The 24208-nt window shown below is 37.6% G+C and overlaps 2 protein-coding genes across 2 annotated transcripts in view; one reads left to right on the top strand and one right to left on the bottom strand.

Moving 5' to 3' along the window:
• Positions 1-16504, bottom strand: part of LOC144360105 (sushi, von Willebrand factor type A, EGF and pentraxin domain-containing protein 1-like) — a gene marked incomplete at its 3' end in the record, with an annotated part of 87576 nt that extends 71072 nt beyond the window's left edge. The window contains exon 1 of the mRNA XM_085500710.1: positions 15493-16504. Coding sequence (XP_085356836.1) covers positions 15493-16252 — 760 coding nt within the window. The remainder of the gene's footprint in view (positions 1-15492) is intronic.
• A 7105-nt stretch (positions 16505-23609) lies between these two features.
• The window catches only part of LOC102803662 (uncharacterized), a 67416-nt gene continuing 66817 nt past the window's right edge, over positions 23610-24208 (top strand). The window contains exons 1-2 of the mRNA XM_085500545.1: positions 23610-23704; positions 23822-23955. Coding sequence (XP_085356671.1) covers positions 23922-23955 — 34 coding nt within the window. The 5' untranslated portion in view covers positions 23610-23704; positions 23822-23921. The remainder of the gene's footprint in view (positions 23705-23821; positions 23956-24208) is intronic.

The following is a 24208-nucleotide window of genomic DNA, read 5'->3' as shown; positions in this document are numbered from 1 at the left end:
TATTCAATCTATTAATGAGACTTTTTACGTGTTGAAAAAATTCTACACGTTCTGGGCCATTGGTGGGTGCATAAACATTTATTAAATGAACCGGGAGACCGTTGATATCAACATGAACATGCAATAGTCGTCCTGTGATCACATTGTCAACATTTAAAATAGTGAAATTTCTGTTTGGGTTTAATAATATTGCCACCCCAGCTGAGTGTGTGTTTTCGTGACTAAAAATAATCGGTCCTCTCCAGACAACTTGCCAAGTAGATTCATCGGATTGGATGGTGTGTGTTTCTTGTAGAAAATAAAATGAACTAGGATGATTAATTTTGAGAAACTCGAAAAGTTGGTATCGTTTAAATGCGTCACGACATCCATGGACGTTCCATGTCAGCGCAGATACATCAGCCATGTACGAAACAGAGAACAAGACCAGGAAAAACCAATTCAATATCTTGTACACTTGTTACACACTCAGGCATAACATAGAATAGTTGAAACCCAACTATGAGAACCAGTTTCAAGTTTGATTTTAAAATATTAAACAATGCCTGATATAGGAAAAACACAGATAACGACGTTGTTGTCATGGTGACAATAGCTTGTACACTTGTTACACATTCAGGTGTAACATGGAATGGTTGAAACCCAACTATGAGAACCAGTTTCAAGTTTGATTTTAAAATATTAAAAGATACGTTATATAGACATAGCCCAGATAACGACGTTGTTGCCATGGTGAACATGGTTTGTACACTTGTTACACATTCAGGTGTAACATGGAATAGTTGAAACCCAACTATGAGAACCAGTTTCAAGTTTGATTTTAAAATATTAAACAGTGCCTGATATAGGAAAAACACAGATAACGACGTTGTTGTCATGGTGACAATAGCTTGTACACTTGTTACACATTCAGGTGTAACATGGAATAGTTGAAACCCAACTATGAGAACCAGTTTCAAGTTTGATTTTAAAATATTAAAAAATACGTTATATAGACACAGCCCAGATAACGACGTTGTTGCCATGGTGAACATGGTTTGTACACTTGTTACACACTCAGGTGTAACATAGAATAGTTGAAACCCAACTATGAGAACCAGTTTCAATTTTGATTTTAAAATATTAAAAGATGCGTGAGATAGACACAGCCCAGATAACGACGTTGTTGCCATGGTGAACATGGTTTGTACACTTGTTACACACTCGGGTGTAACATAGGAGAGTTGAAATTCAACTATGAGAACCAGTTTCAATTTTGATTTTAAAATATTAAACGATGCGTGATATAGACACAGCCCAGATAACGACGTTGCTGTCATGGTGACAATAGCTTGTACACTCGTTACACACTCAGGTGTAACATAGAATAGTTGAAAGTCAGCTGTGAAACCAAAAACTGTGTATATAGTATTAAGCAATGAGCAATGTAAAAAATTGCCACAGAGTACAAACATTGCTGCTACGGTGATAGTTGACACACCAGTTACAATCTTTGATGTAACATAAAAGAGTTGAACATCAACTCCGGAATTAATTTCCAGGCATGGTTTTACATTATTAAACCATGAACAGAGTAGACAATACCCGAAGAGCTCGGACGTTGTTGCTATGGTGAACATAGCTGGCAAAATTATCATACAAATAACGGAGGATAGTTGAATATCGACTGCAAGAGCAATCTGCATGTTTGATTTTATAATATCAACGACTGAGCAGTACAAATTATACCCAAGAAGCATTGTTGCCATAGTGACCATACCTGAAAGACTAGTAGCAGAGCAGAGTTTCATTTCAACTGTGAAAACACTCCCCAAAATCGATTTGATGATTGTGACAAATAAGGATATTAAATAGCACAATGTAGGCAAGAAGACAGATGTTAAAATCTGACAAGCAATGACTATGAAGAACATATATCCAGTTATTGGAACAATAAATAATATAATAAAACTAAGACTCATATATGGATGAATATGAGAACAACAAATAGACCATTGATACGTCACAAGTGGAGAATCCATTATTATAGTTGATACAATTACTGTTTATCTCTTTTTGACCTTCTACTACAGGTAGTAGAAATACCACGCTTTTTATCGAGGATTTCATTGCTCCGTTTGTTTTCAACTGGTGTTCTTGTGATCCCAATATTTTTAGCGATTCTGCAGGATAGTCGTTGGATGCGGACCTTTTCCTTGGAAGGCAGGTCATTGTTTTTGCGGAAATCAGTTAGCGATCTTATTAGTAAGCGGAGGTCAGGACAAAACTGGCTTGCTTGTTCCATAAGATGTTTTGAGTTGTAGGACTCGTCTAGAAATTTCTGCAAAGAGTCATGTGGAAGTAGAGAAACTTCTAAATCAGCTGCACTCTCCTCCTGGAGAAATTGGGACACATCTGACACGTCAGAAGCGACAGACTCCACATCGTCCATGTCGTGAAAGGGAAAGGATGATGAGGTCTGCTTCCTGTCAAAGACATCAATGGGCGTTGCAGTGACAGCAGCGTAAGAGAGAGGAGAAGCGGAGAGGGTTTGTACCTCTGCCGCACCAGTGGTAGTTGTTGAGCCGTTTGGTTCAGATTCAGTTGAGCGAGTGGTTGTGTCAATTGTTTCAGTGGAATGCGGGTCTGTTTGAATGAGTGACGGTGTGGGTGTATTGTCATTGACACACTCATTTTGAGAGGCATCATTTGCATTAGAAAGGACTGAACGCGTGGCAGATTGTTTGTTTTGAGCTGGTTCAGATGACGTTGTGTCGATCGCTTCGTTCATATTTGTGTCTTTATTTATATTAACGTTTTGTATGGTATCGATTGTGTTGTTTTCACTATCTGTAACATTATCGATTTGCATATCATTTGGGGGAGTGCTATCGTCATGGTTTGGGTTTTGATTTACGTTATTATCGTTTTGAATACCAGTTTGTGGGTTTGTATTGTTAGTGACTGCGGGTGTAGGTACAGGTGTTATAGTCTGAATACAGTTACGTTGAGTGTGGCCTTTTTTGTGGCATTTATAACAAATAATTTCGTCCGTTGACAAATAAATACGATAAGTACGCTCCTCAAAAACGATATTAAGAACACCTTCTAGTTTATCCTGATCGCACAGCATGTATACTTGTCTGCGAAAACTTTTAACATGTCTCAAATTGGGACTTTTGCAGCCTAGTGGGATTGTATTTATTTTGCTCACTACTTTACCATACCGTAAAAGTTGTTCTTGTAGTAGGTAATCGGGTATAAACGGGGGTACACCAGATAGCACGACTTTCGTTGCGGGTTTCACGAGTGGTTGTACAGTAATAAATGTGTGCTCAATTCCACACCCAGATGCACACACAGATTCGGCAGACTCAAGTGAATTAAAGAAAACAATTACGCTGCCATTAGCACGAGAAGCTGCAACAATTTTTTCCGGACCACAAAGCTGTGAGAAAGCCTCAACATATTTTTCAATTTTAACGCCATCCAGTGACATGCATTTAACTCCATGTTTTCGTGTCAACCCGGCAAAGGGGTTGACACGTGTACTCGTCATGGAGGCGGCCATCTTGGCAGGCCTCTTGACGAGTAACACAAACAGAGAAAACTAAAACAACTGAGAACAAGGCAGATTTTTGCCAAAACAACCAAGAGAAGCACCAACCAAAAACGGGAAGGTTACAAAAAAGGTGCAGTGAAATAAAGTGTAATAACTGACCTATAAAAGGATGAAAAATCGAATTACCAGGAGAGCGATGTACCAGCGTGTGTATGCTAATTTACATACATACATACATACATACATACATACATACATACATACATACATACATACATACATACATACATACATACATACATACATACATACATACATACATACATACATTTCTGATTTTTATTCCTCAATAAAAAAAAAAAAAAAAAAAAAAACGTATTTACAAATTAAAACTCGCTAAACTCGCGAGTGGAAAAATAGCTAAAATCGATAAAGAAGATAAACGAACGATTACGAATTAAAAGGTAAGGTATGTAACGATTATACAGTAAATGTTGAAGTTAACACAACGGAATAGCATGATACGAGTAAACAAAATAACGAGTTGTATAAATGAATAATTAACAAAGTAGTAACAATAGCGTTTAATAACTGAGTTAACTAAAGTTCATATGAAAATAATAACGGTCTTCTTTATCGATTTGAGGTAGTCTTTTCCATTGTAATATGGTTGGCATGTGGTCATCTCTGTAAGTTGTAGCACTGTAAACGGGTTCCATTTTCAGGTGATTCCGTCTGCTATTTCCAGCTGTTTGTCAGTTACTATGGCGATGGCATTGTTGATGCAGTATAGATCGGTGAATAATTGAATGGAATTGCTGAGCAGATAGTAGTTAAAACTCATTTTTCAACCGATTTCTAATCCTAGTTTTAAAGCACAGTAATGCATCAGTTTGGTCAAGATCTTTAAGCTTGTTATAGCGCGTAACGTGTATGGCCACCTTGGCCGTTGTAAATAGGTAGCATAACAATCTGTGCTCGTTGGTTATTCGTCTTGGTGTGGGCGGGCCAAATAAATACCACGTAAGAGGGATACCGTTTTGGTGGTCTTGTAATATGTTTATGATATTCTTAAGGGTACCGTGTAGAGGAGCTAATCTGTCGCATTCTAGAAATATGTGGGAGAGGTCATCGACCTCGCCACAGAATGGACACTTGTTTGAGTCCCTTATACCTGACCGTAGCAAAAACACACACGTAGGATAGCAGCCACGCGTTATCCGCCACTGCAAATCCCCATCCTTCTTTAGTGTGGGTGACAAATAGCTGTTTCCAAAGTTGGATTTCGTATCAGACGGGAGGGACAAGACATCATGCCACTCAGTGGTTACCTGTATATTTGGATGCTTGATATATTGTAAAAAAACTAAAAATTTGTAAAGTGTTCCTTTTTCGATTTTGTACAGAGGATAATTCAGGAGGACATCGTTTTCTTCATCTTCATGTACAATGTCGAACGAATACCTGGGGTCACCAGTACTGGCAGGTGTACTCGGGTCTTGACTGTTTTTAATTATTTTTTTCCACTGTGTGGGAATGGCTTTCATTATTACATCGAGTGCTAAATTTAGCACCCGCTTTGAGTATATAGATATTTTATTGTGAAGGATATCAGTGTCTAGCCATACACCATTATTGAGCAATTGGCCAACTTTAGTTATGCCGGCCTCTATAAAGTGGCGCAAGTGTAATGGTTGTTTTCGCAGATAATGCTGTAAAAGTGGGTTGAAAAACAAAGGTTCCTGAAGAATATCACAATAACTAGACGGACCTGTCTTTCTCTTACATGGAAGTGAGAACCATAGGTTGAGAAGTTCTCGGTAAAAGACAGGCGTGTTACGGTTGATTTGTGGGTATGTTGTTACAAATATTTGTTTACTGTAATTTAAATTTTGAATTTTCTGCAAGAAGTAATCAGTGAAAATAAAAGATGGATGATCAGAGTTTGAATACAGGTACCATTGTATGTATTGAAGCCGGAAAGTGGAAACACGTGTTAACAAGTCTATCAGTCCTTGCCCGCCTTCATTCACAGGTAAGTAAAGTGTTTCTTTCTTTGTCCAGTGGCGACCTTGCCACAAAAAGTTTAAAAAAAGGTTCTGTAGCTTTTGTATCAATGATTTGGGCGGACACAATGATACGAATTTGTATAACAGCTTTGGCATGATTATATTATTAACAACTAAAGTGCGCCCTCTATAAGACATGTATGGCGCGTATTTATTGTACCTTTCAAGCTTGGCTTCCACCTTTTCAGTTATTCCTATCCAGTTGTTGTTTTCAAAGTCGGATGTATTGCCAAAGTATATACCAAGGATCTTTAAGCCATCGCTGTTCCATTTTATGTTGAGTGGCTTATCGTCACGGAACCTCCATTTCCCAAGCCACAGACCTTGTGATTTTGTAAAATTAATACATGCATTACTTGCGTTTTCGTATATATTTAACCAGTATTCTAGTTTGTCAAAGTCGTGGTTGTCCGTCAGAAACAAGCTGACATCATCTGCATAAGCAGAAAGGTTAACTTGCCTTTCACATATTTTAATACCTTGTATCCCACTCTGTGTTCTTATTTTATGCAAAAGAGTTTCAATCACAATGGTATATAATTGCCCACTGAGGCTACAGCCCTGTCGTATACCACGTAAGAAGCCGACTGGATTGGTAAGTGATGCGTTTATTCTAATTAGGCTCTGTGTGCCTGAGTATATGAGGCGGATGTAGTTAATAAAAGTTTCACCGAAACCAAAAGCGTCTAGGGTCCTGAAAAGATAGTCGTGGTGGACCCGGTCGAAAGCCTTCCGCTGGTCCAATGAAACCAACGCCAGCGGACTGTTATTGAATTTTGTATAATCAATGATATCGCGTATCAAATTAATATTATCGTGTATTTGCCTTCCCGGAACACAATAGGACTGGTCCACGTGGATTATGTCACTGAGAACAGAGCGGAGCCTGATAGATAACGATTTTGTAAGTATCTTGTAGTCAGCACAAAGAAGGCTGACTGGCCTCCAGTTGCTTAACAAATTATTGTTACCAGTTTTGGGTAGTAGTGTGATCTGTGCTCTGCGACAAGATGTTGGTAGTACGCCTTCTTCAAGTGAGGTACTAAGAACTTCAAACAAGTCAGGCCCTAACACTTGCCAGAAATGTTTGTAAAACTCCCCTGGCAGGCCATCGATGCCAGGGGTTTTACCATTTGCCAGGAGTTTTACACCTTTAGTAAGTTCATCATAGGTTAGTAGTGAGTCACATTTGTCTTTGTTTTCAGTGGAAAGTTGCGGAAGCCCCTCTAACATAACGTTCTGACAGTGGGTGGAAACAGGCTCTGGTGAAAAGAGATCTGTATAGAATTGTTTAGCAATTTTGCACATTTTTGGGGGGTCATCAGTAACAGTGCCATCTTGACTTTGGAGTTGGGAAATGACCTTTTTGCCGCCTTTATGTTTTTCAAGGTCAAAGAAAAAGGACGACGGAGTGTCGTTTTCGTTTAACACTTGGTGGCGCGCTCTGATCGCCGCGCCTTTTGTTTCATACCGGACCATATTTTCCAACAATTCTTTCTTTTCATTTAACGCCTGTTCAAGTACAGGGTTATTATTTGCGTTTTTTTCCAGATCTGCAATTTCATTGAGTAAGTTATGTTTAACTGTACGGTGATTACAACTAAGTTTTGAAGTGTATTGTTTTGTAAGTAGCTGAATGTTACGTTTGCCTGTATCCCACCATAACTGAATTGACTGGAATCGAGACTTTTGCTTACGCCATGACAACCAGTATTGTTGGAGTATATCACAATATTCTTCATCGTCCAGAAGACTAACATTGAAGGACCACACTGGGTTTCGGTTTGATATGTTTTTGAGTGATAGTGTGAGAGTTACAGGACAGTGATCAGAAAACTGGTAATGTGACTGAATTGTTGCTTGGCTTATTCTAGACGCCACTGATTTCGACACGAAAAACATATCTAGTCTGGAGTGCGTGTCATTACGGCTCCATGTATATTGTTTTGAACCTGTATTGGCGTGCCTCCATGCATCAGTCAGTTTAAATGTTTTTATAACATTGCACAGAAATTCTGAAGAAGGTCGGTGTGGCTCTGGATTATTACACCTGTCCATAGTGGGATCCACAGTACAGTTAAAATCACCCGCCATGATGACAGTGTCCGTGTTCAAACCATTTAATAACGTTTTGAGCAACCTGAAACATTCCAACCTTTCAGTCCCACTAGTTGGTGCGTACATATTTATTAGGTGAACAGAATTACCATCAAGCTCCGCATGAACATGCAATAAATGACCAGCCAATAAATTATTCACAGAGAAGACATTGACCTTTGACCTTGGATTAATCAAGATTACGACACCAGAAGAGTGTGAATTGTCATGGGAAAAAAACATTGGCCCTCGCCATACAACTTGCCATCTACCTTCATCGGAAGGTAATGTATGCGTCTCCTGGAGAAAGTAGACATTGCTTGGATGGTTTAATTTAAGAAAGTTAAAGACTTGATAGCGTTTGTACGCATCACGACAACCTCTTATATTCCAGGTAGTTGCTTTGATATTAGCCATTAGAGATAGTAAGATAATGCACACATAGATACTACCCATTATATATTTACAATGTATTTTATTAGTGAGACAATGATATATCGTTTAATTGTGTTTAACTCGTTGTTTCTTTCCTCGTGCAGTGGAAAGACCACGTTTCGTATTTATTACGTTAGTCCTTCCACTTTCAGGTGAGTCAATTCCATTATTTTCACAATTTTTTTTACCATCCTTAATATGTTTCCACAGCCTGGCCGTCAGTCGCTGTACACGTATTTTCTCCCTCGAAGGGATATCTTTGTTTTTACGGAAATGATTGAGTGAGCGCACTAGGAGGCGCAGATCAGGACAGAACTTTGTAGCATCCTCCACCAGTCGTTTTGAGTTATATGAATCTTTTAGAAAGGACGTGATTTTATCGTCCTCTAATAATCTGTCTTCGTCACCCTCAAACAACTGTGACAGATCAGACATTTCAGAGGAGACTGATCCGACTTCGTCTGTATCGTCCTGTGTTTCAGTTGTAGAGGCATGACCCTTATTAAAAACGTCAAGTGAGACAGCCTCCGCGAAAGAAAAAGGAAAAGAGGAGGTTGAGGGGCGGGGTCGTACCACCTCCTCACCAGTAATACATGTAGACATGGATTGAGTTTCTGATAAAGGAGTTGAGCACTCAACACTAGTGCATTGTCCTGATTGCGTTTCCATAGCAGCGCCATTGTCTTCCGTTGAGGAGGTGTCTGTGACATTCACGTTTCCATTGTTTTCGGTTTCTTTGTTTGTTTTTGCCTGCTCAGCTGCTTCAACGGATTTTTGTTTACTGTTTATAGTAGTTATTATTTCATTAGAATCTCCGATTTCATTTTGTACGTCATCGGAATTTTTATTACCATTTTCAGTAGTGGTCATTTCATCTATTGTACCGATTTTATGTTGTACACCGTTTTCCGTGATCTGTGTTTCCGTATCGTTTTTATTACCATTATTTGTTTCAGACTCATTAATTAAATACGTTCCTGTTTCAGAACGGTTTTGCGTTACAGAGATTGTATTTTGATTTACAGATGGTGGATTTTCTTGCAACGTGGTGCGGTCAATATTGTTTGGACAATTCCGCTGAATATGTCCTTTACGAAGGCATTTATGGCATATCGGCTCATCAGTAGAAAGGTAAATTCTATAGGTCCGTTCATTATGAACAACAAGAAACATACCTTCAAGCTTGCTTTGATCAGTGATAACGTAAACCTGTCTTCGAAAAGACAAAATGTGACGATGCTCAGGTTTCTTCAGACCCAGTGTTATCAATCGTATAGAGCTTACAATTTTACCATATTTTTTCAACTGCTCTTCAAGTAAAGTATTTGGAATAAATGGCGGTACTCCAGAAAGTACAACCTTAGTCGCTGGTTTCATCAGCGGTTCTACATAAACAAAAGTGTCACCAATGTCTGTAATCCCAGACGCACACACCTGTTCCACTGTTTGAACAGAATCCAAAAAAACAATAACATTACCATTAGCTCTCGAGGCAGCAAGAATTTTTTCTGCCCCTACTATTTTGGAGATTGAGTCAACGTAGGTTTCAATTGGAACCCCGCTCACCGACTCGCATTTGACACCATGATTTCGAGTCAAACTCAAAAGCGGTTTTACCCTGCGGGCAGCCATCTTGCTTGTTGACGTGGCAGACCACGACACCAGCACCAAAAAATATAAAACGCAAAGTGAGAGGCAGACTTATGCCTAAAACGCTCAAAACGATAACCAAAGTAACAACAAGATATTTACAAATAACTATGTATAGAAATAAAAACTCACTGACTTTGTAAAAACGGTGTTTTCAGCGATTTTCCAGGAGCTCGGTGTACGTACGTCTGGAGTAGAGAACATACATACATACATACATACATACATTTCTCTTTTTTATTACTCAAGTATTAAAAGTAACAATTATTTACAGTTTAAAAACTCACACGTAGGTGAGGGGAAAGGAACAATTAAACTAATATTAAATCGAATAATAATTAACGAGTGAAGTGATGTCGATTACAATTGTGAAAGTTACTGATAAACGAATGTATATATAAGGTAAGTGCGAATGAATAAAGCGAGATTGAAATGTGCGAAAAATGATATGTTGAAATTAAACGGGTACATAAACGAGTTGAATTTTGCGATTGTTCCTTTGCCAATGTCTATTTTGCGTTGATCTTCTGTAGATTTGTTACGTGATAAGTAGTCTAGCCATTGTCGATGACATCCGAAATTCTTAGTGCGTCCCCATCTAGTGTAGCCACTGCACCATTAACACACCACTGTAGTTCAAATACGCCCAATGTCTTCATAAGTAGATGGTAGTTGTAATCGCACGTTATTCTATATTTCAGGCGAGAAAAGAAGCACTGTACCACACTGACTTGAGCTGAATCTTTCAGTTTGTTGTATCTGGTTATATGTATAGCTGTTTTGAGTGATGAAAGTAAATAGCACAACAAGCGATGTGACTGAGTGGTGGTTTTCCCCCTCGGTGGACCAAGAACATAGTAGGCAAGAGGTACATTTTGCCAATCAAGTAATTTATAGATAATTGTGTTGAAAATATCAAAAAGTGGTGTAAGCCGTGGACACTCGACAAAAATGTGAGCTATATCCTCCTTTTGTTTACAGAATGGGCAATTATCAGTATTTTGGAGACCAGATTTCAGTAGGAAGCTGCCAGTGGGGTAGGCGCCATGTAAGAGCCGCCACTGGAGGTCGCCTTCCTTTTTGGTAATAGGTGAAATATAGCAGTCGTTGTAATTTGGCCGATGTTCATCTGTCAGAGAGAGTACATCTGACCATATGTTGTAACGGTAAGTAGTGTGTTTCAATAGGTAATTTGTAGAAATGATAAATTTGTAGATGGAACCTTTCTGTAACTTATAAAGTGGGCAGTTGAGTAGTATATTATTGTCATCATCACGATAAAGAAGCTCAAGATGATAAGATGACTCAGTGACTTGTGTGCTAACATTACTGTAGTTGTTGATAATTGTTTTCATTCCTACTGGTATCGCCCGGTGTGTGATGTCTAGTGCCATTTTAAGCAGCCTTTTAGAATAACATGGTACTTTGCCATATAAGCTTTCTGTGTCTAGCCATTTGTTGTTCGACAAGAGATCACCAATTTTAGTTATACCACCTTCACAAAAATGAGTAAGAACAAGTGGCACTTGTTGTATTGGATGTAGTATTAAGTTGTTGTGAAAGAGAGGTTCCTGGCAGACAGCATTGTATGATGTTGGCTGATCTTTTCGTAATGTTTTCAAAGAAGCCCATGTTTTCAGTAACTCGCAGTAGTATACTGGAATATTGTCCAGAGAAACTGGTACATTTGTAATCAGTAATTGTTTATCATATTTCAGATTATTAGCTTGACGAAGAAAGTAGCTGGTAAAGTAGAAACAAGGGTGATTAAGATTGGAGTAGAGGTAGTGTTGTATATACTGCAAATGAAACGAAGCAATTCTGGAAGGTAAGTGTATAAGTCCTTGTCCACATTGTGAGGGCGCTAGATAGATTGTCTCGGCGGGAAGCCAGTGGCGTCCTTGCCAGAAAAAGTCGACAAACATTTTCTGAATTTTATTAATAAATTCACTAGGGGGACACAGGCAAACTAGCCTGTGAAGTAGTTTTGATGCTATTAACTGGTTTATGACTAGTGATCGGCCTTTGTAAGACATGGTTGGAGCGTATTTCGCCCACCATCCAATCTTAGATTCAATTTTGTCCCCGATGTCCTGCCAGTTTTTGTCCATCCAAGTGGCGGTGTTACCAAGAAATGTGCCAAGGACTTTAAGTCCTTCATTGTTCCAGTTAATATTGAGGGGTTTATCACTTCTAGTTTTCCAGCGCCCGACCCATAAACCTTGCGACTTGCCGTAATTAATGCGGGAATTACTTGATTGTTCATAAATGGAGATCCATTCTTGAAGCCTGCAGAAATCGTTGTTGTGAGTGAGAAAGAAGCTGACGTCATCAGCGTATGCCGTCAAGCTAGTCTTTTCATTTGTTGGTTCACTGACTTGGAGACCGTGTACACCACTCTCAGTTCTAACCTTGTGTAGTAAAGGTTCTATGCAGATAGCATATAGTTGTCCCGACAACGAACACCCTTGGCGAATACCTCGGGCAAATGACAATGGACTTGTGAGGGCATTGTACATACATACATACATGGTTTTTGTTTATTCTCGATTATAAAAAAAAAGTTTTACATTTCATATCTTGTTATTTACAAATAAAATAATTTAAATTGAGCAACAATGGTTATAGTTATAGTACCAATGAACAACACACACAAAAAAAATCGAATTATGAAAGCATTAATCGTGTAGTCAATCGCGTTCATGGGATGTGCAGATTAAGTGTCAGTTATTCTATTTTGAACATCCAGTTTTTCATCAGTTGGGGTATGGCGAGTTTCAGCGTCATCTGCATCTTTTTGTCTTGGCTGAGTAGTCTTCATAAAATATTTTCCTAGCTTTGAAGTTAATCGTTGGATTCGTATTTTGTCCTTGCTTTTTATGTCAGTGTTTTTGCGTAGATTTGTTAGTGATCTTATAAGCAATCTGAGATCAGGGCAGAACTCAGTCGCATGATCAAAAATTCTTTTGGAGTTAACCGATTCTTCCACGAACAACATAAGAGATTCGTTAGATAGCAGATTGTCAGTTTCCTTAGGATAGTCATCTTGTATAATCTGTGATAAGTTCGAGACGTCTGATGCAATAGACTCCATGTCGTCTACTTCCTCGGCGCAATTGGCAGATGTCTGATTTTTCTTGTGGAATATATCAGCTGGTGCACTGGACGCTCCCTCTAACCCCTTGGAAAAGGAGAAAGAGCTACAAGAGATCGCGGACGGCAGTGTGAAAACGGGAGGTTTCTGTATTTTCACTTTGCTAACAGTTCTTTTTGTAATTATTGGCATTGTCCCAGTCGTCGTTTGAGGTGCAGTCACTGTGGTGTCGGGCGTCTGTATTTTTATTACAGGAGAAAGAACAAGAGAAACCGGAAGGCATTGAAAAGGGAGTCGGTGTTTGTAATGTTTCTTCATCAGTAGTAGGCTCGATTTGCATTTTATTAAATTTACCTGTGTCGTCGTCACTAACATCATGTTCGTCTGTTTTAGTAACCGTTGCCATAGTTTCACAGTCTTCAGCAGTGGTGTTATTTTTAGCACCTTCATTTGCATTGTTTTTTCCGGCGCACGTGGCGTCATTAGTGGCAGTATCAGTGTCGGCATGTTCATTGATCAACGGCTGTTGTTTAACTGAATTGTTTATAGTAGTTTCTTGTGAAACGTTCCTGCAGTTGCGCCGAATATGGCCTTTCTTGTGACACTTATAACACACGACTTCATCAGTAGTTAAATAAATGCGGTATAATTGTTCCTCGTATGAAATATTAATTACGTTGTCTAGTTTACTTTCTTGGCTTAGCATGAAAACTTGTCGGCGGAAAGATTTGACATGTCTTAGTTCAGGTTGTTTACAACCAAGGGGTATGGAGCGAATATTGCTGACGATACGTCCGTAACGAGATAGTTCTGCCACGAGAATATCGTTTGGAATAAAAGGGGGGACTCCGGACAACACAACTTTTGTGGCTGGTTTAACCAGCGGCTCTGTATAAATATGGGAATTTCCGAAAACGATACCATCTGTGCACACTTTTTCAACAGATTTAACAGAGTCAAGGAAAACGATAACGCTGCCGTTAGCTCGGGAGGCAGCAACGATATTTTTTTGTTCAACAATATGAGCAATGGCTAGTACATAGTCTTCAATATTCATGCCAATAAGTGATTCACACTTTATTCCATGGTTCCGTGTTAGTCCATCAAATGGGTTGCTCCGTTGAGATCTAACCATGGCGGCCGCCATATTGGATTCAAGTAGATTCACGAACAGAAAAACGAAGATTAGCAGGTAAAATAATGTCCGATAACGACGGTAGACCTACCAGTAACTTCACAAGGTATTCACAAACGAAGTAGTTAACAGGTTTCAGCTCAGACGATTATGAAAACGGAGAAATATGCAATTTTTGCAGGAGCTCTGCTCAGTGACGTGTACGCACATACATACATACATACATACATAGACAAATGAACTAACTGCAAAAAGTGAGATAACGAAGCCAAAAAAAATGACAGAAAATCCAAGAAAATGGATTAAATTACATCATTAATATAGGACGCGTTGCTGTCTAGATTCAAAACTGATTTGCAAATATTGGTCAAATGAAAAGAAATTGACAGGGATTAATTGCTAAAGATAAATCTGAATCCTTAGGGTTTATTTTATTAAAATTTCGAAGATATTTTCCGTGCTTTCATAAATAGAATGGTCACGACATCTGATTAGTGTTACAGAAAAGAAATAAAGGACATAAATATCTAAACATTGGCTGGTGTACTCTGTGAAATTGATGGTACTTTCAGCTTCAATAACAAATGTTTCTACTGTTGTAAACGTCACAACGTAAACATACAAGTACCTTATTTGTTTGTGAGGTTATGCAGGCATTGTGTTTATAACGAAATGCACAAATATATTTTTTTACTACGCAAAATGATCACAAACGTTCCATGTTTGGGTTGACCTCTGACCTCTGACCTGATATAGGTCGAGAATTAACCATAGAAAAACTACATGATTTTTTCTTTTTCAGAAAGGCGATATAAGTAGTTGAAAGGGAGTTTTAGTAGTTTAGTTGGAAGGTAGTCGTGTGGAAAGTGATTTTGAGCGGACCAAAGTGAGCGGAAAAATACTAGTATTGTATGTAACTTAGTGATTTGTGTCCGCATTTTATCCGATAATATCTTTATTGCAAACAAACCCTCTTCGGAATATTGATGCGAAGGAACAATAAATTATAAAATAACTCAATTAGTGTTTTCTCGTCCTTGTTTCCCAGAATAAATCTTAGTTTTGTTTCAAGGACTTTTATACTTATTTATGAATACGTTTCTTCCATGTTTGTATGATCGCATTTGAGCAAAAAAATTTGTCTCATCTTCAATGTCTTAAATTTTACAAATAGACCATTTTCTTTCTGAGATATCAACATTGTTAAATCTACCCTTTCTAATTTGTAGGCTGTGTGCACTATATTTTAATTTGGTTAATGAGGGTTTGTGAAGTGGATTTTTAATTATGTCTAAATAGTTTTCGAATGAGAAAAATGTATTACCAGGTACCCAACTTGAATTCGAAATTTCAACATCGATTAGTTAATTATATGGATGGTTATATTTCATTGATTCCAATGATTCCAATTATACTAAATGTGTTCTAGTGGTGTTAGTAGTTACACAGTAGTTGATTTGTTTATACGTACCTCCACTGAACCGTGATGCTAGTAGTTTAAAGTCGTTAAAGGTATTAATATACATGGCGTAGCTGTTATCCGACGCTATTGACAGTAATTCTGTTAAATTTGCACCAGTACCTATACCCATAGCATAGATGTCCATTTGCAGACCCTGTGTGCTGCTGTTCCAGTTACCATATGTACTGTCAAGATCACCCCACTCTAATGAAAGCAACTCCCTGCTGGCGATTACAGGCAAATCGCCGATGTCTGACGTTCCATCGGTTATAAGAAAGACTACTTTCTTACTGTCTGGTCGCGAATTAATCAGAATGTTTCTAGCTTCGTATAAGGCGTCAGTAGTTGCAGTGTAACCAGATGTTGTGCGTGAGATCTTGTCTACTTCAGCGAAGAACCGGCACTTGTCGAGTCTGTCAGCGTCAACACCGTCTTTTATCGATGTAAATTCTACCTGCACGGACGTGCTGAAGGCGATCACGTCAACTCTCATATGGTCTTTATCAATGTCAAACCCGGTTGTCAGAGATTTTATAAACGCGAAAACTGAGTCAAGGGCACCCGGGGTCGCAGACATACTTTGGGATCGATCAACCAGAAATATGACATCGCATTTTTTTTTTTCGTTCGGTGATACAAAATCGTTCTGGATTATGTCGCCGATTTGCTGCAGGTCTGCCTTTGCATGTCCGATAACAATTGCTAAAGCCAATGTGAGGACAGTTACACACACAGGCCATACCGCTGTACGTCTCTTCAACAAATTCATTGCAATAAGACTAGAGCGGATGTACCGACGACGACCACAATAGAGAAAGCGGAAATAAAAATTTTAAAAAATATTTTCACATTCGAAATTAGTCAAATGAGAGTATAACTTATGAAACAAACTCACGGCGTTTTCTTCCCCGTTTCGTGATTATATTACAATACTGGAACATGAATAATCGACGTTATTATCGGCCTAGCTGCGATGCGCACTGCAATAGATTGTGTTATTGTACTCCTGTTATTGTACTCTGTTTGACCTATGACATCTGCGCCTGAACAACGAAAATTCTAACCAAATAATAGCGTAGCACGTATGCCGAAGCATACGATGTACGAAAATCTAAATTGCGATTTTGACTTGCATTTGTGTTCAATATTTCACTTGTCATGAATTGTAATTTGTTGCTCCAATTTTCGTTTACATTTGCATTTTTAAAAATCACGACCATGATTAAAAGAAATATCAAGTTTTTTTGCATTGTAATTAAAATGTCATTTAGAGCCACATTTCGATCATAATACGACTTTTTATTTGCAGTTCACGTAATGGAGGCGGCCAGAAAGGATAAATTCCTTAAAACCCCACGCTTTGAAACACATTAAAAAAACATCTGTTGGAGTGGTTTAAATATAGACTTGATTCCTGATAATTTCAAAAAGGAACCCCTTGCCCATTATAAAACTTAATTTACAGATCCCTTGGGTGCCTCGCATACCCATTGGTAGGTTTCTAACAGGAGTTTTGTCCACTTTTATAATTAAAATACAATCAAAATGAAATACACATATAAAAATGAAAAAAAAATGAAAAACGCAAATCTGGTTTCCAATCGAAATTTAATTCATGACTTTTCTTGGCTGTATTTATATGTAAAATTACGTCTCAATGCATGAGCCTTCTTGGACGATGTTAGCGCACGGGGTATTTACTCATTTAAAGCGGACACAGTTTTTACTATCTGTGGGACCATAGCTCCAGTTGTGCCAATTCACCGTCATTTGTGACACTTTTTCTGTTAGAACTTTTCAAAATCTTTTTTTTCGATTCAACCGCACAGTACAGTTTCTTCAAGTAACCACAATTTTATACTGTAACAATGGTGAACCTTACGAGTGCGAAGACAGCGAACGGTTCGATTCGCATACGATTCGCTTTTGATTGACATATGATTGATGATACTCTCATTGAAATACCTATAATTCACACAAATGAGGATACATGTATATAGCAATTTCAGCTAATTTAAATAGAGACCAATTTAGTATTTTCTGTGGAAATCAAGGTTATAAATATTTTCATAGTGCTCATGACAGTCCCTTGACGTGTCTGCGAAAGCGCGGAAAGTCACAGGACAATGATTATAAATAAAAACATCAACAACGTCCCTGTTTCAAAGATTTTATTTGTTTTTTTAGCAATGAGTGGTGATAATTTGAGATTATATATTTTTTTACATATGATTCATGTTATTTTAAACACATTTATGCGTTTCTCTTGCTGCAGTTTAGCAGCTCTTATTGGCCGCTTAAGCTATTTTGATATTACGTTGCGGCCATAGATCGCCCCGCAACGCATACCACGACCAAGAGAGCTGCATAAACTGCAGCAAGCGTTTCTCGTCTGTTTCTTCCGATGTGAGCGAGACTGTGGGAAATTTATAACCATGATTTTCTCCAAAACAAATAGGCTAATCGCTATTTTTTTCTACTCAAAAATGCCATATATAAACCTTTGTGTATATTAAAGATATTTCAATTTGTACGTCACTCGTACGCGATTCGAACGCGAATCGTACGTTAATCGTACGCGAATCGAACCGTACGCTGTCTTCACACTCGTAGCTTGACTTTAATATACGAGACAATCATCTACATAAATTAACATGTACACTGCGCACAAGAACAAGCTCTATGTGCAATGTTTTCATGCACGGCATGATAACTAGCACTTTATCGCTATAAAAATCCTTGACCTATGACCAAGCTGTCGTGGTTTGGTCTCCCTTGCCTACGAACACCTAATTAAGCAAAGAACCTAGAACACTTTTTTGGGGTATTTAAAACTAAAAATTGGCATTCCAGCTCAGCAGCCAATCAGCGACGGCCTAACGCTTAGATGACAATTTCGGTTTCAAATACCCCGGCTTAGTGTTCTATGTTCTTCGCGTAATTAGGTGTTCGTATGCAAGGGATTTTTCCACAGGTGGATTTTTCCACACAAAAACGACGAATTAGGCCGAATTTTGTTATCGGTTGGCTTAATATAACCCCAACGGACCGTATTTTTGTGAAAGATTGGTATTTTTGTCCTGATTTGTAGGAATCTGAAAAACGCGTTTCACAACTTGTCTCTTATTTAGTTTTATGCGTCATTCAAGATGGCGGCCCCCGCATAGTAAATATCGTATTTATTTTATTATCACTTGTGCGCCAGCTGACTGTGGTCTCAGACTACAACTAACTGTATGAGGTATTGTTTTGTTCGTGTGTATGTAAGCGTTGGTCTTATCGGACGTTGTTAGTAGTTGTTTCACATTACAGCTCAATAAAACAAAACAAAAATTACTAATACACTATTTAATTCAAAAATACACAATACAGAAAAGGATGGTCAAGACTACATATATTTACGCTATATAAAATCACAGCAAGATGTTCAAAATATCATTTATAAGATCGCCATAGAGACGGAGCAGACTCGGTATGCGGAAATGGGTTAAGCTTGATTTGTGTTTGAGGGAAAACTACATGTACTTACAATTTATTAACTTTTTAGAGTTATCTGGCAACGAATAGCCATTGGAAACTTTATTATTACGATAATAGGTCCCAACCAACTGATTGGTACTGGTCGAGGACAATCCCACCTGAAAAGGTTTTGTTATCCATCTATAACCGTTTTTAGTTTTAATGAAAAATTATATATTGCATCAAATACAATAAATGCAACGACATCTGATAATTTCTTGTTTTCTGCATAAAATTAAAAATGAAATGCTGAAAACCGGCAGAAATATTTTAATTAAATCTTTCAAACATTATTCAATTTTATCTTGATTAGTGGTAACAATCCGAACAGCTGGAATACAGGTATCAATTTTTAAACCCATCTATAAAAAGGTGACACAACAGACCCTAGCAACTTCGGGGAATCCTCCATCTGAACACACTGACGACGTGACCGAAATCCAAAGGCCACGTCCGCGCACCTATGGTGGACGCGCGTGGGCTGGGTTTGTCAATGATTTGTCATTTTTTCACAGGGAGCCCAGGAACTATAATCAACTGTAATACGCAGTCCTCTATGAGCGGGGGGGGTATCGGCTGGTATCTAGTGTAAGAAATAGACAAGGGATGAAGGCTCCAGCCAGCTCACATTTTTTAAACTCGAAAAAACAGACGAAAAAAATAAAAAATAAAATCTAAAAAAAATACCAGGTTGAAGAATATTAGTTGCTCCTTCGAATTTCGCCAAAGCCTTACCTACATTTTACCGATATCTGCAGAATAAATCAAGAAAACTACACAAATTTACTCCATTTAGGAATTCCTAACGGTTTGCCCGAACGCATGGCACAGTTGGAGGCGTGGCCTGTTCAGCATTTGTCAACAACCAATCACAAGATGGTTACGAACCACATCGAGGTCACGACTCGGTTAGCCTTGCTCAACTGGTTCGTAACCAGTCTTGTGATTGGTTGTTGACAAATGCTGAACAGGCCACGCCTCCAACGGTGTCGTGCGGTCGGACTAACCGTTAGGAATTCCTAAATGGAGCCAATTTGTGTAGTTTTCTTGATTTTTTCTGCAGATATGGGTAAAATGTAGGTAAGGCTTTGGCGAAATTCGAAGGAGCAACTAATATTCTTCAACCTGGTATTTTTTTTAGAATTTATTTTTCATTTTTTTCGTCTATTTTTTCGAGTTTAAAAAATGTGAGCTGACTGGAGCCTTCATCCCTTGTCTATTTCTTACACTAGATACTAGCCGATAACCCCCCCCCGCTCATAGGGAGTGCGTACAGTTGATCATAGTTCCTGGGCTCCCTGTGATTTTTTGTTCGGCCTGAAGGGGGAGCGCCCGGCGCGTCTCCTCCTAAACTTACATTTTTTTCTTGAACATTATTCGCATCAATTCTAAAACATCGTTTCAAGTTAATCAACTATACACAGGAGAATTAAATAATAATTAATGAGCAAAATGTGTTCATGCCAAAAATTGGAACACGAGATCACATGTTTGTATTTAAACAACTGCTCACAGAATATCTTAGCAACGGGAAATACATTTTTGCAAAAATGGAAATTAAGAAATAATATAAATAAATCAAACACAATGGTATTCAACAAAGGTGTCATTCTACAATTCTCTTCGTATTAAATTTAAAAAAAAGAAATGAAACAGTCAGTTACTAGTACAGTATGATAAAATGATCAAACCAATACTTTTATAATGCATGTGCCGAATTATGGTTAGATTCTACATGAATTTCATGTCGACTTAAGAACAAATATACGTCAAATACTGCAAATACATACAAAGTAAACAACAAAGCGACCAATAATAATCAAATACAGGTCTAGAATAAACAAAATGCCTGAAAATGCTCTGGTATTTGAAGCATACAGTCATAGAACTGAACAACTCTGGCATCCACAACAGGGTCACCAGTTTATATCCTTAAAGATCTAGATATAGACGATGTAATTATAGATAAAGTAATATCAGAAAAACTAAAAACAAGATTTGAAAAAAAATGTAACACCCATCACAGGTCATTATTGACAAAATTACGAATTAGTGCTAATAGACCACAAATACAACTGTTAGATATAATTACACAAATATATCTGACAGAAAGTGTTTATTTTGTGAGAAGAATGATAATAGAGGACGAAGAACATTTTGTGTTAATATTTGATCTTCACGCAGGAGAAAAAAAAACTTTTTCTGCGGTTATCACCTCCACATTTAGCCAAGAATAAAGAGAAACTAAAATATTTTTCTCATAAAGTTGAGAAAACAATAACAAAGACGAGAAAACAATAACAAAGATAGCAAAATACAACTAGTGAACTGTTTCAATATCAGTGAAGAAAAATTGAAAACAATGAAGCCAGTTACATGCATAAGTTAGTGAGCTAAATATTTCACCAACACAAATATACAATTCTTATTTTTCCGTTTTCCATTTTAGTCATTTTTGTTGTTTTTCTTTGTTTGTCTTTTTCTTCGTATCTACATTGCATTTTAATCAAAAACCTAACAAGAATACGAACGCATTAAAGATTATTATACTTTCGGCACTCTTATCCTTGCTGCCGCTTTCCATACATCATGCTCCGCTGGTGATATCAAAGTACATGCAACTATACTATCATTTCCGTCCATCGGGTGGTGGTCGTCGTGCCAAGCATGCGCTAGAGAAAGGACTCATATGAACGATGGCGACTTTGACTTTGACCAACGAGTACAAACTGAGACGTTGCTAAGCTTTAAGGTCGGCAGTCGTCGCGCCGCGTCCTGTTCGATATGGGACTCATAGCGACATATACAACGCGTGTAAAATACATTGTTTATTAACATGAAATTCGAAGACGCGCTGTGCGACGACCACCGCGCTTTTAACTATGTAATTTATTTGGTGATTGGAAGGTGGCGGAGGAGTCACCGGCGGTAGTAACATATCACACTCCATCAATATGGAAACAAACTACTATTACCCCGATCTTCATGCATAACCAGGCAAAACTGATAAACAAGACTTCCCTAGTTATCGTTTATTATCTTATCCACACATTATGTTACATTTAAGCGGATTATTTAAATGGTAAAATGATATTTTAGTTCATCTCAATAGTAAAGATCCGCCGTCAAAACTCAAAATGATCAGAACCGTGACGTCAACGGCATCCAATTTGATTTCTTACGCACTCGGGGACTTCATGTTTGTGGTGCTATATGATAAAGCTAGACTAACTATCACACGTAATCCAATGCAAAATTATGATAAAATACCGTAATAATACCACTTTACCAGTACTAACAGCGAAGAGAACGAATTGCACAAACCATTTTCTTTTTCGATCAAAATATCTCGTACATTATTTTTGGTAACAACTCGCAATCGATACAACCCGACAGTTCAAATGAGCCGCATACAACTTTTTTGTTTTGTTTTATTTTGGCTCATTTAAAAATACAAACGATGTCAATATTCAAAACTTTTGTTTTGTTTTTGGCATAATTCATAATATTACATTTTCAATGTTGACGTCGTACAAAGTGCACACCCACGCCCACAAATGTCTGCTTGTGCTCGTACGAGATCGACCTTACGCTTTTGATGCATCGCCTGCGTGAATTTAGAAAAAGCACACCAGGCACACAAAAATGCGGACGTTTCGGCCGCGTGCGTTTTTTCATTCAAATATAAAATTTCGGCTACGAAGATTTGGCACGTTACCAGTACACGCATTTACTTAGTATTAGGAAATAAATACGCCGTGATCGTTTTTATTTTTACATGAAGAGCTGTGAGATATCATGCCTTTGACAATGACCCACTCCCTATATAACACGTATCAGTATTATCTGAGGTACATTACTTGGGGTTTGCAACTAATGTACCTCTGGTATTATATACATGTATCAGTTTAATATCAGAACATATGCCATTGGAGGGATCACACTAATGATTGGCAATGAACTACATCTGGTAGCCGACATGTGTATAAAGTAATACCTAATAAAACATAATGTAGTTTTGAATTAGATAACAAACTAGTACTGTTGTATTTTGTTTCTGAAAATGATAAAAGGATTCGAACGAGTGTATTGCTGTATAACGGAAGCAGATGTTTTTACTTCTGAAATTAAACCAATTTTTGACATCTGCAGAACGCCAGAACTTGTTGCCACGACCCAAACTGAGTATAAGATCCTAGTTTGGGCTTTATTTTTTTTAATTGTGTGATTAATTATTTATTTTTATTATACATTTTATTAAACATTTATTTTATTTTATTTTATTTTATTTTATTTTATTTTATTTTATTTTATTTTATTTTATTATTTATTTATTTATTTATTTATTTATTTGGTGGTAGTTTTGTTTAAAGATTTTCGGTATTCGAGAACTTGAAACTGAATAAGATATAGGTAATAGTAATACAAACAATTACAAAATTATGAAAATATATAGTGAAACAAAAATAAAATTCAGGCCGTGCAATACTCAGAAACAAATCAATCTGATTCCGATGCCAACTTCACACTGTGCTAAAAAAAAAAGCGTACTACCGGTAGTCAAACATTCGCAAAGATCGCTGGGAGGTGGGGATTTCCCCTCCTGTCCCACGCATGCGCGCAAAGAGAGTTTGGCTTGTTCATTAGCTGTCTTGTTACTGTTTTAATAGGATTTTCCTTACTATAAACACGCAGTTTGATGGTATACCTTGATGCAGTTATTTCGGAAGTAAAACATTATTCATAGATCAAATTCGTATCGTAGATGTAGTCTGCTACACCCGCCAAATGGTCACCGATTGTATCCGTTTATTACCAGGAAGTAGAGTGCTGCCGTGACAGACCACAGGCGTGACAGAGCAGATAGAGTACACAATTTTAGAACTGTAACTGAATCGACGAATAGTTCGAATACAACCATGGCTATGAATGTGCCTTTAATCCCATCTTGGGGTAAGTATATTTTCATATAATGATGGTCTTTAATGATTTGCACTAAGCTGTGTGTGTAGATAGGATATTTTATTTGGAACGTACACAAAAACAATGCTTGAGTAAAGTCCAATATAAGAAACATAAAGTAAAACAACTAATCTAAAATAATTTTAAAATCTGAAAAATAAAATTAGGTAAAATACTACAAACATATTTGTCTATACTTGAGAAAACATTAATAAACAATTCACCATTTGGTAAGGTTTGATAA

The sequence above is a fragment of the Saccoglossus kowalevskii genome, chromosome 6 (assembly GCF_978046115.1).
Source record: "Saccoglossus kowalevskii chromosome 6, keSacKowa6.1, whole genome shotgun sequence".
Taxonomy (NCBI): Eukaryota; Metazoa; Hemichordata; class Enteropneusta; family Harrimaniidae; genus Saccoglossus; species Saccoglossus kowalevskii.
The sequence above is the reverse complement of the archived record's forward strand: the minus strand, read 5'-3'. Positions and strand labels throughout refer to the sequence as shown.